This window comes from Camelus bactrianus, chromosome 12, assembly GCF_048773025.1.
Source record: "Camelus bactrianus isolate YW-2024 breed Bactrian camel chromosome 12, ASM4877302v1, whole genome shotgun sequence".
In the NCBI taxonomy this organism is placed as follows: domain Eukaryota; kingdom Metazoa; phylum Chordata; class Mammalia; order Artiodactyla; family Camelidae; genus Camelus; species Camelus bactrianus.
Window position 1 is genome coordinate 61,497,299 of NC_133550.1, and position 12,637 is coordinate 61,509,935.

At 59.5% G+C, this 12,637-nt stretch overlaps 1 protein-coding gene and 1 long non-coding RNA gene across 3 annotated transcripts in view; one reads left to right on the plus strand and one right to left on the minus strand.

Moving 5' to 3' along the window:
• Positions 1–200: 200 nt before the first annotated feature.
• On the minus strand, positions 201–10,690 carry SOX10 (SRY-box transcription factor 10). Its single transcript, XM_010960321.3, has 4 exons — positions 10,537–10,690; positions 9,521–10,032; positions 4,648–4,916; positions 201–2,099 (listed from the first exon to the last, which is right to left on the minus strand). The coding sequence occupies exons 2-4, from the start codon at positions 9,952–9,954 to the stop codon at positions 1,396–1,398; spliced, it is 1,407 nt and encodes a 468-aa protein (XP_010958623.3). The 5' UTR covers positions 9,955–10,032; positions 10,537–10,690; the 3' UTR covers positions 201–1,395.
• A 227-nt stretch (positions 10,691–10,917) lies between these two features.
• Positions 10,918–12,637, plus strand: part of LOC123618377 (uncharacterized) — a 46,149-nt gene continuing 44,429 nt past the window's right edge. For both annotated transcript variants that reach the window (XR_012510916.1, XR_012510915.1), the window contains exon 1: positions 10,918–12,484. This is a non-coding gene — a long non-coding RNA (uncharacterized LOC123618377). The remainder of the gene's footprint in view (positions 12,485–12,637) is intronic.

The following is a 12,637-nucleotide window of genomic DNA, read 5'->3' on the forward strand; positions in this document are numbered from 1 at the left end:
CACCCAAGGCCTCAGTCCTGAGCACACACTGACCCCACTGTGATGCCAGTTGTCCTGACCCATTGCACTGGGAGAGAGGAGACCTTTGGATTATGTGTCCTTTGCATTCAACCGCTAGCTACTTCCAGAAAGTGTTTGAAGAAGCATAGGTACAGGGATAAGAGACCAAGAGACAGGCCAGGTCAGGCCCACCAAGCAGGTAACCGGAACCTTTAATTTTATTATGTGGAATGCTTAATGCAGAGTTAATAGGGGCTGGAGTACCTAGGAGAGGGGAGAGGGGAGAGGGAGCTACTGAGATAAATAAGAGGGAGGCAGTAATGAGTTACATGTGGACCACGGGGGCTGCAGAACAGGAAAATAGGGGCAGAACAGAGCTACATACTTTATTCAAATACCACTGGGAGGCAAAGGGCAAAAGGCCAGGGCAGAATGTACACGTCAGGAGTTCAGTGTCTTCAGCCTGCTGACAGCAACCTGGGTCTCCCTGGAGCCAAGGGCTTGGGCCTGGGCAGCTGTAACTCTCGGGGAAGCCCAGGGAGTTGGGGCTGACAGAGTAGGGGCCACAGAGCCTGGAGGGAAGAGAGAGTTGGCGGGGGCCCGGGAGGAAGGGTCTGAATTGTCTCCGAATCCTTTCCCGGAGCCCCTGCCTCCTTGCCTCCTGGGATGTGCCTCAAAGTCTGCGAGGTTGCAGTGAAGGAGGACCTGGGCCCTCTTTCTCCATTAGACAAAGAATGAGGTTATTGGCATGGAATTGGATCTAGGGGGCCTCTGTGCCAATTCCTTCCTGTGTTTAGGAGGGGAGGGGGCACTCAAGGGATGAGGAGACGGCCCTCTGAGCCCCCACCCCACCCCTACTCCATCAAGGCTGTTCAAAGCTGTCCTCAGCCCCCAAGGGGCAGACATAGCCTGCTCCAGGCCCTGATGCAGGTCTCTGGTTGGCTTGGGCACACAACACAGGAGGCACAGGTTATGTCAGACCCCTCATTCCCCACGAAAGAGGAAACACGGGCATCAGAGTGGCAAGGCCTCCGATTCCCATCCCACCCTCGAGGCTTCCCCTCCTTCCAGAGGAGGATGAGCGGGGCCTTCTCAGATCCTGGGGCCGAGGGTCATTCCTGGGGGGAAGGTGCAGCCCCTCATTTTTCAGTCTAGGGGCAACAATCAACCTCCTTCTCCTCTGCCCAGCCGAGTTGCCCAGGGCTGTGCCTGGGCTGGAGCCCAGACTGGATGGGGTGGGGTCATCAAAGGCAATGAGCCAGACAGAAGGCCTTCCCCCAGCTGTCAGCCTCTGCAGCCTGCTCCACAGCCGCCACCGGGCCTGAGATGGGTGAGGAAAAGGGTGCAAGGGCTGGGGGAAGGGACAGGGTGGTGGTGGTGGTGACAGGAACCCCTTTAAGGCCGGGACAGTGTCGTATATACTGGCTGCTCCCAGTGTGTGGGGCTGTGGGACTGGGGCCCTGAGGGGCTGGGGTCAGAGATGGCCGTGTAGAGGGGCCGCTGCGAGGGCCCCATATAGGAGAAGGCCGAGTAGAGGCCAGAGGTCTGGCCCGAATGGCCATAATAGGGTCCTGAGGGCTGATGGTCAGAGTAGTCAAACTGGGGGCGGGAGATGGAGGGGAAGGCGGAGCCGTAGTGGGGCAGACTGAGGGAGGTGTAGGCGATCTGCGAGGTGGACGGCTGGTCGGTGTAGTGCGGGGGACCCTGGGGCCCCGCAGTCTCCGTCTTCACCTGGGCTTTGGCATCCACACCAGATGGTGAGACCGTGGGCAGAGCCACGCCTGGAGGCTTGGAGATCCAGGCCGAGTGTCCACTGGCCACAGCCAGGGCGCTGCCCAACCCGTAGCCAGCTGCCGAGTAGCTGCCCACATGGCCTGGGTGCCCATTGGGCGGCAGGTACTGGTCCAACTCAGCCACATCAAAGGTCTCCATGTTGGACATTACCTCGTGGCTGATCTCACCGATGTCCACGTTGCCGAAGTCGATGTGAGGCTTCCCGCCCTCCCCCATGGAGCGCCCATCCCGCTTGGGGTCTGCCTTGCCCGACTGCAGCTCTGTCTTTGGGGTAGTTGGAGGGGTGGGCGGGCCATGGCTCTGGCCTGGGGGAAAAGAGACAGAAAGCGGGAACTCAGATGAGAGGCTTCCGGATGCTGATGGTTCACTTTCAGACAGGATGCCTCCAGGAGGCTGAGGGCCCATCACTGCATGACCTTGTGAGCTTTACATGTTTCAGCAGCCTGGGTTGGCATTTAATTATATAATGATCTTGGGTTGATCTCCAGTTATTTATGAAATTCTCCAACCTTAGGAATGGGTCCTGTCTCCTACCCAGAATAGGACTCCCCTCTGTCACCCACCTCCTGGAGAGACCTGCTTCATTTTGAAAAACCTTTCCTATTGGAAAGGTCTTCCTCACACCAGCTGAAGTCGGCTTCCCTCCCTGCTCCCGTTGTTCCTTAGCTGTTGAGCCTGATGGGGTCTGGCCGTAGGTCTGGATTCGCCTGCTCTCTCTTAAGCGCACTGGGCCTCTACTGGCTGCTCCTTCTGCCGACCTCTCCCACCCTCATCACTTTGCTGGCTTGCTTGTCCCTCTTCCACTCCGACCCCTGAACAGCGATGTGTGGCATCCAACCCCATGCCTCCTCCCAAGATTACCTCAGGTGCTCCTTATTCAAGGAAACCTTCCCTCTGACCCAGCCCCTGACCACACTCCCAGCTCCCGTCACACATTGTGCTGCCTCGTTGTTCCTCCAGTTGCCTTCTCCCTGCCTGTTCAGGGGAGCCCTGAGATAAGTGACCTGCTCCACCCTGTTCTTTGTTTTCTCATTCACACATTCATTCAGCAGACACTTAAGGGCACCGCTAAGTGCCAGGTATAGGGTATACAAACATAAACAAAATGGGTCCCTGTCTGCACAGGCTCCTAGCCTTGGGGGAGAGCCAGGGACCCACACGTGGCTAGAGCGCTGCGTCAGAAGTGCCGTGAGGACGGGACATGCACAGGGCTCAGGAGACTGGCGGGGGAAGCCACTCATCCTGACCTGGGGCAGGTCTCCCTGAGGAGGGGTAGCTGAGCTGTTGAAGGTGAAGAAAAAGCCCAGGCCCACAGTTATGCTGTGAGGTGGTTCTGTACATGGTCCAGAGTCTTCTGGGGTGTGTGTGTTCCTGAAGGAGTGTGAGGGAGGGATGGCTGGACTGGGGATCCCATCCGAGAGAGAACATGTTCATGGTCTATGAAACTGGGCACTCCCTGAGGGCAGGCCTGTGCCTCCTCCATCAGACCTGGGGCAGTGCTGTGTCCTGGGCTGGCCAGAGTGTCTGGACTTTGAGGTTGAATCCTGCCTGGCTCTGTCACTGTGTGACCCTGGGCAGACCCTCTATCTCCTCTTATCACTTAACTTATCAGTAAAACAGAGACCAAGCAGCTCAGATATGGCCTTCTCCTGGAAGCCCTCCTTGACCAGCGTCTGGGGCATAGCTGGATATTTCTGGAGATCTGACTGGGTGGACAGATGGATGACTCCTCCCTAGAGGTCATGCCTGCTCTGGGTCTGGGGTTCATGGGTGCTTGTTTCTTCCTGTACTTAATTTGCTTGTTTTCATCCCTGCTCATCCCTCTAGCCTGTGGGCTCCAGAGGCCAGGGACCATGGCTCCTCATTTGTACACCTGATGTCTGCTTCTGGGTCTAGCACAAAGGAGGACTCGGAGCGTGTCTTGGAGCGAAGGCAGAGCTCTGCTCCCAGAGACTTCCCATGGGCCTGACCCACGTGCAGTGTTGTGGACGCCGTGAACACCAGCGAGGCAGCAATGGTGCCAGCAGAGCCCTGGGAGCCATACTGCCTGGGCTGAGACCTCAGCTGTATGGCAAGTTACTCTCGGTTTTCTGTCGAGTTTACTCTCTAAAATGAGAGTAATTTGCCATGCAGCTGAGGTCTGAGCCCAGGCAGTGTGGCTGCCTCTTCAAACTTTAGAATGATTGAATGAGTTAATACACATCAGGCAATTAGCACAGTTCCTGGCACACTGTAGGTGCTCAATTAATATTAGCTATTTTTTTTCTTTTATGAGGGCAAGGTAATTGGGTTTATTCATTTATTTATGTTTGGAGGAGTTACTGGGGATCAAACCCAGGACCTCGGGCGCGCTAAGCATGTGCTCTAACACTTGAACTGTACCCTCCCTGCAGTGCTAGCTGTTATTATGACTAATCAGAGTGAAAGGATACCCTGTGTCTGGCTCTTCCATGGCAGGTACTCATCATCACATGCCGTGTCTCCCCTGTCAGGCTGGGAGGTGGGAAAGAGGCAGAGATCTCTCCTCCATCTGATCTCCTGTTTCTCAAAATCTTGTCTCTTGGTATTCCTTGGTGTAACTCCTCCACCAGCCTCCATGGCCTCCTTAACTGGCCTCTTCACCCAGCAGCAGGGCCCTTTCTGTCAGCCCTGGCCAGAGCCATTGTGCCCAGCCACCTCCCCTGACACCTGAGTCCCCACTAAACTCCTTCTGGGCCCCTGGATCCCAGCTGGGGCAACTGGTCAGCCCTTCCCAGAGCCGAGGTCTCAAGCCATCCAGCCTTTGCCTTTCCCCACTGCCCAGGCTCCCCCTACCCAGGCTCCCCCTACCCAGGCTCCCGGCCCCGTGCTCACCTGAGGGGTGCTCAGGGTTCCCATCCGACATTGGGGAGCCCTCTCCCGGGTGCCGGTGGTCCAGGTGGGCACTCTTGTAGTGGGCCTGGATGGCAGCAGCACCGCCCTGCTCGGCCTCCCCACCCGGGCACTCCGACTCCCCCTGGGCTGCCTTCCCGTTCTTCCGCCTCCTTGGCTGGTACTTGTAGTCTGGGTGGTCCTTCTTGTGCTGCATCCGGAGCCTCTCGGCCTCCTCAATGAAGGGGCGCTTGTCGCTCTCGTTCAGCAGCCTGGGGTGGGGTGGTTGGGGGAGACAGCAGAGGGGCCATCGTGAGTGTCTGCCCTGGGAAAAATGAGGCCCTGGGATGGGGAGCTCAGCAGGCAGAGCCTGGGGTGGGGGTTGTGTCATTTGATTTATGGACTGAAGGACATGAGCCCAAGGCACCACAGCCTCAGGGGGCAGTGGTCTCTGCCCCCAAATCTCTCAGGAGCTGGAGTGTGAGAGAGGAATGAGCCTGCAGCTCCTGAGGATGGAGTTAGAGCTTATGAGAAGCCTAGAACTTCCTTCAATTCAAGAAAGGGAAAACCTTTCTTATCATCAAAGCTGTCTGCAAGTGGAGCTGGCTGCCTCGTTAGGGGGTGAGCTCCCTGGGACTGGCGGTGTGCAAACAGAAGCAGCATGGTGAGGGGGAGGAGCACAGTGTCTGCTACTTACTAGCTGTGTGACCATGGGCCAGTCACTTCTCTGAGCCTTAGTTTCTTCACCTATAAAATGAGGATGATAATACCTACTTCACTGGGTGTGGGACTGGCCAAGATAATGGATGTGAAACGCGGTGCACCAGGTCTGGGGATGGGCCAGCACCTTGAGAAATAGGTGCACTTCTAATGCTGCTTGTGGGGTGGACGGACAGGAGGACCTGGGGTGGAACCCCTCAACTCTGGAATATGGATTTGTGAATTCCAGTGTGGTGGGGCCGAGGGAGGCAGGATATGAGTACCCCTCACTATGTAGGGGCCACTGCTTCCTGGGGGAGATTGTATCTCCTGGTCCACAGGGTGGCAGAGGGTAAAGGAAGCTAGACTATTTTCTGAGAACCTGGATGGGGGCAGACAGACTCTCTCCCTGGTCCAAGCCTAGCCAATGGATGGCAGCCTCTAAAGGCAGAACTGTCCACTGGACTCTAGCCTCAGGCCAGGGCTGCCAGGGGGGAAGTTCAGGGCTTGGCTGCCCCAGGGCGAGGAGGGCAGGATGGGGGTACCTGGCAGAGGAGACTCAGAGGAAGAAAAGAGACCCATAAAATCCTAGACATAAGGGACTCTGCAGGAGCAGCTGTCCTTCTGCCCGAAGGGCCTCTCTCTCCAGCTGCCTGCCCCCACAGTGGGCGCCCTCTTCACCCAGTCAGCAGAAGGCTGAGCCCTCCCTGCCCAGGATGGGAGGGGGGGTGGTCATACCAGGCACCTCCTAGCGGGCAGCAGCATTCCTCTGCAGCTTAGCCTCCCCTGGCTGCTCCCTCCCCCTAGGCTGCCCAGCCCAGCCCTAACCCAGCTTCCTCCAAGGGTCCCTCTAGCTGAGTGATGGGATGGAGACCCCAGACCAAGGCCTCAGGGTGAGGGAGTGGGATGCAGGCTTTCTCATCCCAGCTGTGCCCCACCAGACAGCCCAGGGAGTAGGTGGGCAGGCCCACAGGTGGGTATGGTGAGGGGAGGGGGCGCTGCACGTGCAGGCGCCTCAGCCAGCCTGGCCCCGGCACAGAGGCTCCCAGGATGGCTGGGGACGCTGTGCTTCCACTCCCACCCCAAACCTTCCCTGTGCCCTCTGCCCAGCTGGCAACTGGATGTGAATCAGCAAGAAAATGCCAGGGGGTGTGGAGCAGAGGCACAGGCCAAAAGAGGGAAGATTCCGACATTGATCCCATTGGTGCCTCTCATGCTAGTTCCCAGCCGTACCCTAACCTCGGTAGAAACCTAACCCGGCAGCAGGGCACGGGTGTGTGTGTGTGTGTGTGTGTGTGTGTGTGTGCGCGCCCAGGACTGACCACCAGCCCCAACCCCAGTCCTAGCCTGACCCTAACCTCACCCCCTAAACTCAACCCCAGCCTCACCCAGACCTCCAGCGTCAGCTCTGTTCAACCTGTCTCCTAACACCAAACCCACCACATAATCCCAATCCCAAATTTAATCTTGACTCCAGCGCCAGCCCTCACTCAGTCACCACAGCTCTAACCACGAACCTCATCCTCATCTGCACTTCGCCTCACCTCTGGCCTCTGGGTCGCCAAGGTTTGGAATAGGGGTGGGGAAAGAGTAGGCTGATTCCCCACTCAAACTGGAATCCCCAACAGGGGGGCTTCTAAGGAAGGGCACTGGCTGCTGCTCCATCTGCTCCTGTCAGGGAAGAGGCCTGTGGGCCTGGGGGTCGGGAGGGGCTCCAGCCTGTGACCCCACTTCCAGTCTCTTGGCTCTGGTTATTCTCTCCAGACAGGTCAACCAGTTTGCCACCAGCACCATAAGATCAGCATCTAAGTCCTTTCCCAGGCAGGCATGACTGTCAGAGCTCACCCAGCCACTTAGGAGCCAGGACCTGGATGTCGGTGTGTCTGATCCCAACCCACTTCCATCACCTCTTTCCAGGTGTAGGGCCCTGATTTCCAGTTTGATCTCCTAACCATCCCCCTTCCTGACAGCCTGGGAGTCATGAGCCTGGGGGGATTTCAGGAGCCGCTAGAGAGACTGGCCAGCCCAGTGCATAGCCAGATGCCTCCCAGGCCCCTCATCCAGGATCCAGGTAGCCCACCCCGCTGTTGGCATAGCCTTTGATCCTTGCCATTGTCCTGCCACCCTCCTACCCCTGGGGTTGGGTCCTGAGCAAGCAGCGCCTGCTTTCCTGATTGCCGCACCCCAAGTTGGCCCCTGGGGGGCACTCTGGGCCCCTGTGCACATAGCTTGAGTGGTGGCCAGGAACAAGTCCTCCTGCAGGGGCCTAGGCCCAAGGTTCTGAGCTGGGGGAACAGGGACAGACAGGGACAATGGAGGGTCCAATCTTAAATCCTTGGCAGTGGGGTACAGGAGGAGTGGAGGGGTCCATCCTTGCTTTGACGCTCTCATTGGGTTCACACTGTAGCGTGCTCATGGTCCCCAGGGCTTTTCTGCCTGCCTGTCTCCCTTCTGGTTGTCTGTCTCACTTGCTCTTCTCTGTCCCATGGAAACAAGGGTACTGGCCTGGGCTGAGCCCTACCAGGGTGTGGATGGACTTTGGGCAGAAGAGCTAACTTCAGCCTCTGCTCTTGGGTGGGGCAAGACCCTCTGAGTCCATGCAGCAGGTTGGCTACTGAATCTGGGGTCTCCCAGGGTGAGCAGAGCACCCAAGAGCGTTCGGGGAAGAGGAAGGGGCACCAGGCCTTTAACAAACACATGGCCAAGGACAGGAATGGGAAGCCCTCTTGGTCTCTTGGGGGCCTTACTGCTCCTTCCACCACCCTAAACCTTTGGCCTTCTAGACCCAACCTCCACTGTGCTAGGGCCGGCAAGGGGAAGGTGGCAGGCTCCTCTGACAACACTGAGACTGTCTGAAACTCAAATGCTCCTCATTCCTGTTCTCCTCTGCCCCCACCCTCACAACCTCCTGACCATGTCTTAGAGTGAAGGGGTGACCCACTTGTCACCAAGAATGGTGTGGGGAAGACCACCGGCTGAAGAGTTGGGAGACCTGGGTTCTGGCCCTGGCTCTGCCACCAGCTGTTATATGGCCTTTGCTGTCCCTTTGCCTTTCTGGGCCTATCTCTTGGGCAGTCTAGTGGGGAATCGGGTGACTTCTGCAGGCTCGCATCTCCTGGGACTCTTGTTCTCTTTCTGAGACGCCCAGGACTTTTGGGGGCGGTGGAGGGCAGAGTTGCCCTGGTCAAGGGCCAGGCTGAACCCCAGACCTGAGATGAGGCTGACTTCCTCCTTGGAGGTGGGTGTTTTGGGGCTGGTTCCAGGGAACCTGGGACTCTGAGGGACCGTGGGTAGGAAAGGGTCTAACGTTTCCTCCTGGCCAGGACTCTCAGCTCCAGAGCTGGAGGGGTAGGAGGTTACTCAATGCTGGGTGGGGCCCTGGAAAGGAAGATGGCGCCCTGACTGGGAGAGGGAGGGAGGCAGGGGAAGGGACCAGCCTGGCAGCTCTGGGACCCGGTGGGAGGGGGAGACTTCTTTCTATGTGTTCTCTTCTCTGGAGGATGAAGAACCTCTGGGCCTGAAGGAGCGGCGGCCAGAAAGGCATGGTGAAGGCAGCCGGGATAGGGCAGTGGCTGATCTGCCCTCCGCAGTTCTCCGTCCCTCAGTTTCAAAGACGTGGGTCTGAATTCCTTGTTTGCCGCCTACGCCTACCCCCACCAGTTCTCCACCTGGCTGCCTCAGTTTCCCTGTCTCTCCAGCCGGGCCCTCAGTTCTTTCCCAAGCGTTACCCACCCACCCACCCTACCCAACTCGCATCCCGCTGACAGCTGAAACTGGTGGCAATGGCACCCTTGAGTGGCGTGCCTGTAGGAAGGGGGTTAATGACGGCCTGGGGTGTGGAGCCCTCCATCAGCCTTCCCTCCCTCCAGCCTTCACTGTCTCCCAAGAAGCCCAGGCCCGAGTGCCTGCCACGGACAGAATTCCAACCGCGAGGGGGCGCCTCCCAGCCCGCTGCCCCGGCTGGGGAGCCGGGCCTAGGCCGCTAGAGTTGGGAGCGAGCGCAACCCCAAGGGGGTACTTTGGGGGAAGGGCAGGCCCGATGCCCGCAGCTGGTCTTCCAGTCCCATCGGGGAGGTGGCTGCCCCAGGAGAAGAGCCCAGGCGGTGCCGTCTAGCCCGAATCCGCCCGCAGCTAGAGGGCCCGCAGGAGCTCCCCGGAGGCGGGTCGGGGCGCTCACCTCCAGAGCTTGCCCAGCGTCTTGCTGAGCTCCGCGTTGTGCAGGTGGGGGTACTGGTCCGCCAGCTTCCTGCGCGCCGCCTGCGCCCACACCATGAAGGCGTTCATGGGCCGCTTGACGTGCGGTTTGCTCTTGCTGGCGCCGTTGACACGCACGGGCATGGGCACCAGCGTCCAGTCGTAGCCGCTGAGCACCTGGCTGACGGCCTCGCGGATGCACACGGGGAATTTGTCATCGTCCGCCTCGCCGTCCTGCTGCTCCTTCTTGACCTTCCCCAGCTCGCCGGGCCCCGGGCTGGCTCGCAGGCCCGATCCGCCGCCGCCGCCGCCGCCGTCGGGCCCCAGCGAGGGCGCGCTCCCCGGGGACAGGCAGCGGGGCTCCTCCGAGCCCACGGGGCTCAGTTCCACCTCGGACAGATCCTGCTCCTCCGCCATGTCGACCCCGGCCGCCGCCGCCTCGGCCGCCTCCCCGGGGCCCGCCGCCGGGGTCCTCGTGAAGAGTCCAACGCCCACCTGGACGGAAAGGAGGGCGCGATGGGGCAGCGTGCGCGCAGCCCCGACGGCGGCCTGGGACGCGATGCGGGCACAACCCCGAGGTGGCACCCACCCTGCTCCCCCTAAACCCACAGCAGCCCCTGGGCCCGCGCACATGCCAGACCCTGGCTCGGCCTCCTAGCTCCCGCCTCCGCGTCTTCCCACCACCTGGTCCCAACCGTCTCTCGGTGTGGGTGGGTTTGGGTGTTTTTTTTTTTTTTAAACCTCCTCTTGGGTGGAGGTTTGTTGATGGAAAGGAAGAAAAACGGACTCTTTATTCTGCTCTAATCCTAGCTCCTGGAATTTCCCACCTTTTCTCTCACCTTTCCTTCTTCCCTTCCGTCTACCCACGACAGAGTCTAGAGGAGCCTGGTGGGGAACAGATGCGTGTGTCAGCCTCTCTCCACCCCACGCCCCACAGCAGGGTCCCAGACCTGGGCCCCGGAAGGGAGGAGCGGAGGAGCGGGCTGCGCACTCACTCACCTCCTCGGACCTCTCCTCCAGTCTGGGGCTTGTCCTTAGGAAGTGGAAAACCGAGTCCCAAGGTGTGCGGTCCAGCTCGGGGCTGGGGGGGTGACGCTGGTGGGCTGGGAGGGAGGGGCTGGGGGCCCTGAGCCTCAGGCCACGGCCTCGTCAGGACAGAGCCTGTATCCTCACCACCAACCACCCTGGCCGGACAGCCTGAGACTGACTGAGCCCTGAGCTGCTGCCGAGGGCTGGGGAAGGAAGGAGGGGGAGAGGGGGAGGGGGAGAAGGGAGGGAGGGAAGGGCAGAAGGTGGAGCCTCCAGCGCTTTCCTTCATCCCCAACACTCAGGGCTCCTCCGTCAGGCACCCCCACCCCAGCTCCCCTGCTGCTGCCCCAGGCCCATCCTGGGAGGTGTAGGAGTGGGGGTGGTCAGGCCAGGAAAGCCAATGGATGCAGGTGGGCAGGGTCAGAACCTGTTGCTTGGAGGAATATTGGGCCCAACTAGGACCCCCCAACCCGCTGCCTTAGGTGGCAAAGGATTGGGGAGGGATGAGGAGAAGGCAAGTGAAGATTCTATTGCATGTGAGGGCTCTGGCCTGTGTTGCTTCACTTAAGACCTCTTATTGAGTGCCTGACTGAGTGCCAGTGGCCAGGCACTGCTTCCCAACCTGTGTCAACCTACCTCCTACCCCCCACCCAGGCTGCCCTTTCTGTTTCAACTTAAGAGAAGATCGCAGGTCCATACCTGGTTAGGCAGGACACAACTGGACACCCCCTGCCCAGGGCAGAAGCCCCAGCTTGACCCCTGGCCCTCTCTCACCAGACACTCAGCACACATAAGGGCTGGGCTGGGTTGGCTCAAGGTAGAAAGACAGGACTAAAGTGCACAGGAGGCTGGGTGTGAGCTAGGCTGGGGTCCTCTTCAAGTATATCTGAAAGGCTTCTGGGGCCCCACTTCCTGGGACCCAACTCCTACCATCCTGGGTTCATGCTTTTGGTATGGGAGGCCCAGTTCTGCTTGTCATGAAGTCCCCCACTCCCCCACCCCAAGAAAGGGTGGGGGATTGCCCTGCCTCCCTCTTCCTCCTGTCTACCCACTTCCCCTCTCAGCCCCATCCCCAGCCGGGTGACCCCTCTACTTTTCTGTCCTGCCCATCATCCAAGGCTTTCCCAGGTCTCTCCTCCAAAGATCACAGCCCCTCTCTCTTCTTGAATGGTGGGTGTTGAGGCAGAGGTGAGGATGTGCAGGGAGGATAGATGGAGCCTGGGCCATGCTGGTAGCCACATTTAGTTCTGAGCTCCTCAGCAGCTGGGCAAGGCCCCAGGCCCACCCCAAGGGAGTCCTGTCTGGAGTGAGGCTGGAAAGGGGGTCTAGGCAAGGCCTTAAGCTTGGGAAAGGCCAAGCGGGTGGAGGGGGTGGGTAATGGGACACAATGAGGTAGTCACACGAGGCGAAGGCATGTTGGGGGTGGGGGGAGCGGACATTGGAACACACACACACACATGCTCGCACACACAACCAGCCAGACAATCGGGCCAGTGTGTCTGGGGCCTCGGAGCCCAGTGAATTAGGAGTTTGATAAGGGTTTTCTCTTTCTCTCGCTCGCCGGCCTTGGACAATCTCCCCCCAGTTTTCCTCGACGCCACCCCCGGCGCTGCCAACCCTCCTCCCCCCGCCTCCCTTCTCTTCCCTGTGCCCAGACTCTTGTTCGGGGCCTTGAAACAGTGAGCTGTCTTTGTTCGAAATACAGGTGAACGGCAATCATGTGATTAACACACACACACATAAAAAGCTTTTTAACAGCGCCCGCCCGGCCTCAGAACCGCCCAGAGAGGAGCCGCCCTGGATGGACAGAGGGACGGAGGGACAAGCATCCAGCCAGTCGTGTCCGGCTGCCCGCAGCAGTCTCCGACACCCGCTGCTGCCAGCCCGCTGCCCGCCTGCCTGGCATCTCTTGATCCCGGTGGGTCCCCGCTCATCCTTCCACCCCTTGGTTCCTCCTCTTGAGGAGGTGTGGTGTCTGTGTTGTCTGTGATTCGGCCTGAGACCCCCTGGAGCACAGAGGGGTGCCTGTGGAGGGTAGGAAGCCAGGTGTGGGGTCCCACAGCTCCCCTCT

Bases quoted from the DNA above. Each gene is read 5' to 3' on its own strand.
- SOX10 (XM_010960321.3), bottom strand. From the start codon at position 9,954: ATGGCGGAGGAGCAGGATCTGTCCGAGGTGGAACTGAGCCCCGTGGGC. The intron at 4,917-9,520 runs GTGAGCGCCCCG...ACCCCACCCCAG, and splicing joins ACGCTGGGCAAGCTCTGGAG to GCTGCTGAACGAGAGCGACA. The intron at 2,100-4,647 runs GTGAGCACGGGG...CTTTTCCCCCAG, and splicing joins GAACCCTGAGCACCCCTCAG to GCCAGAGCCATGGCCCGCCC.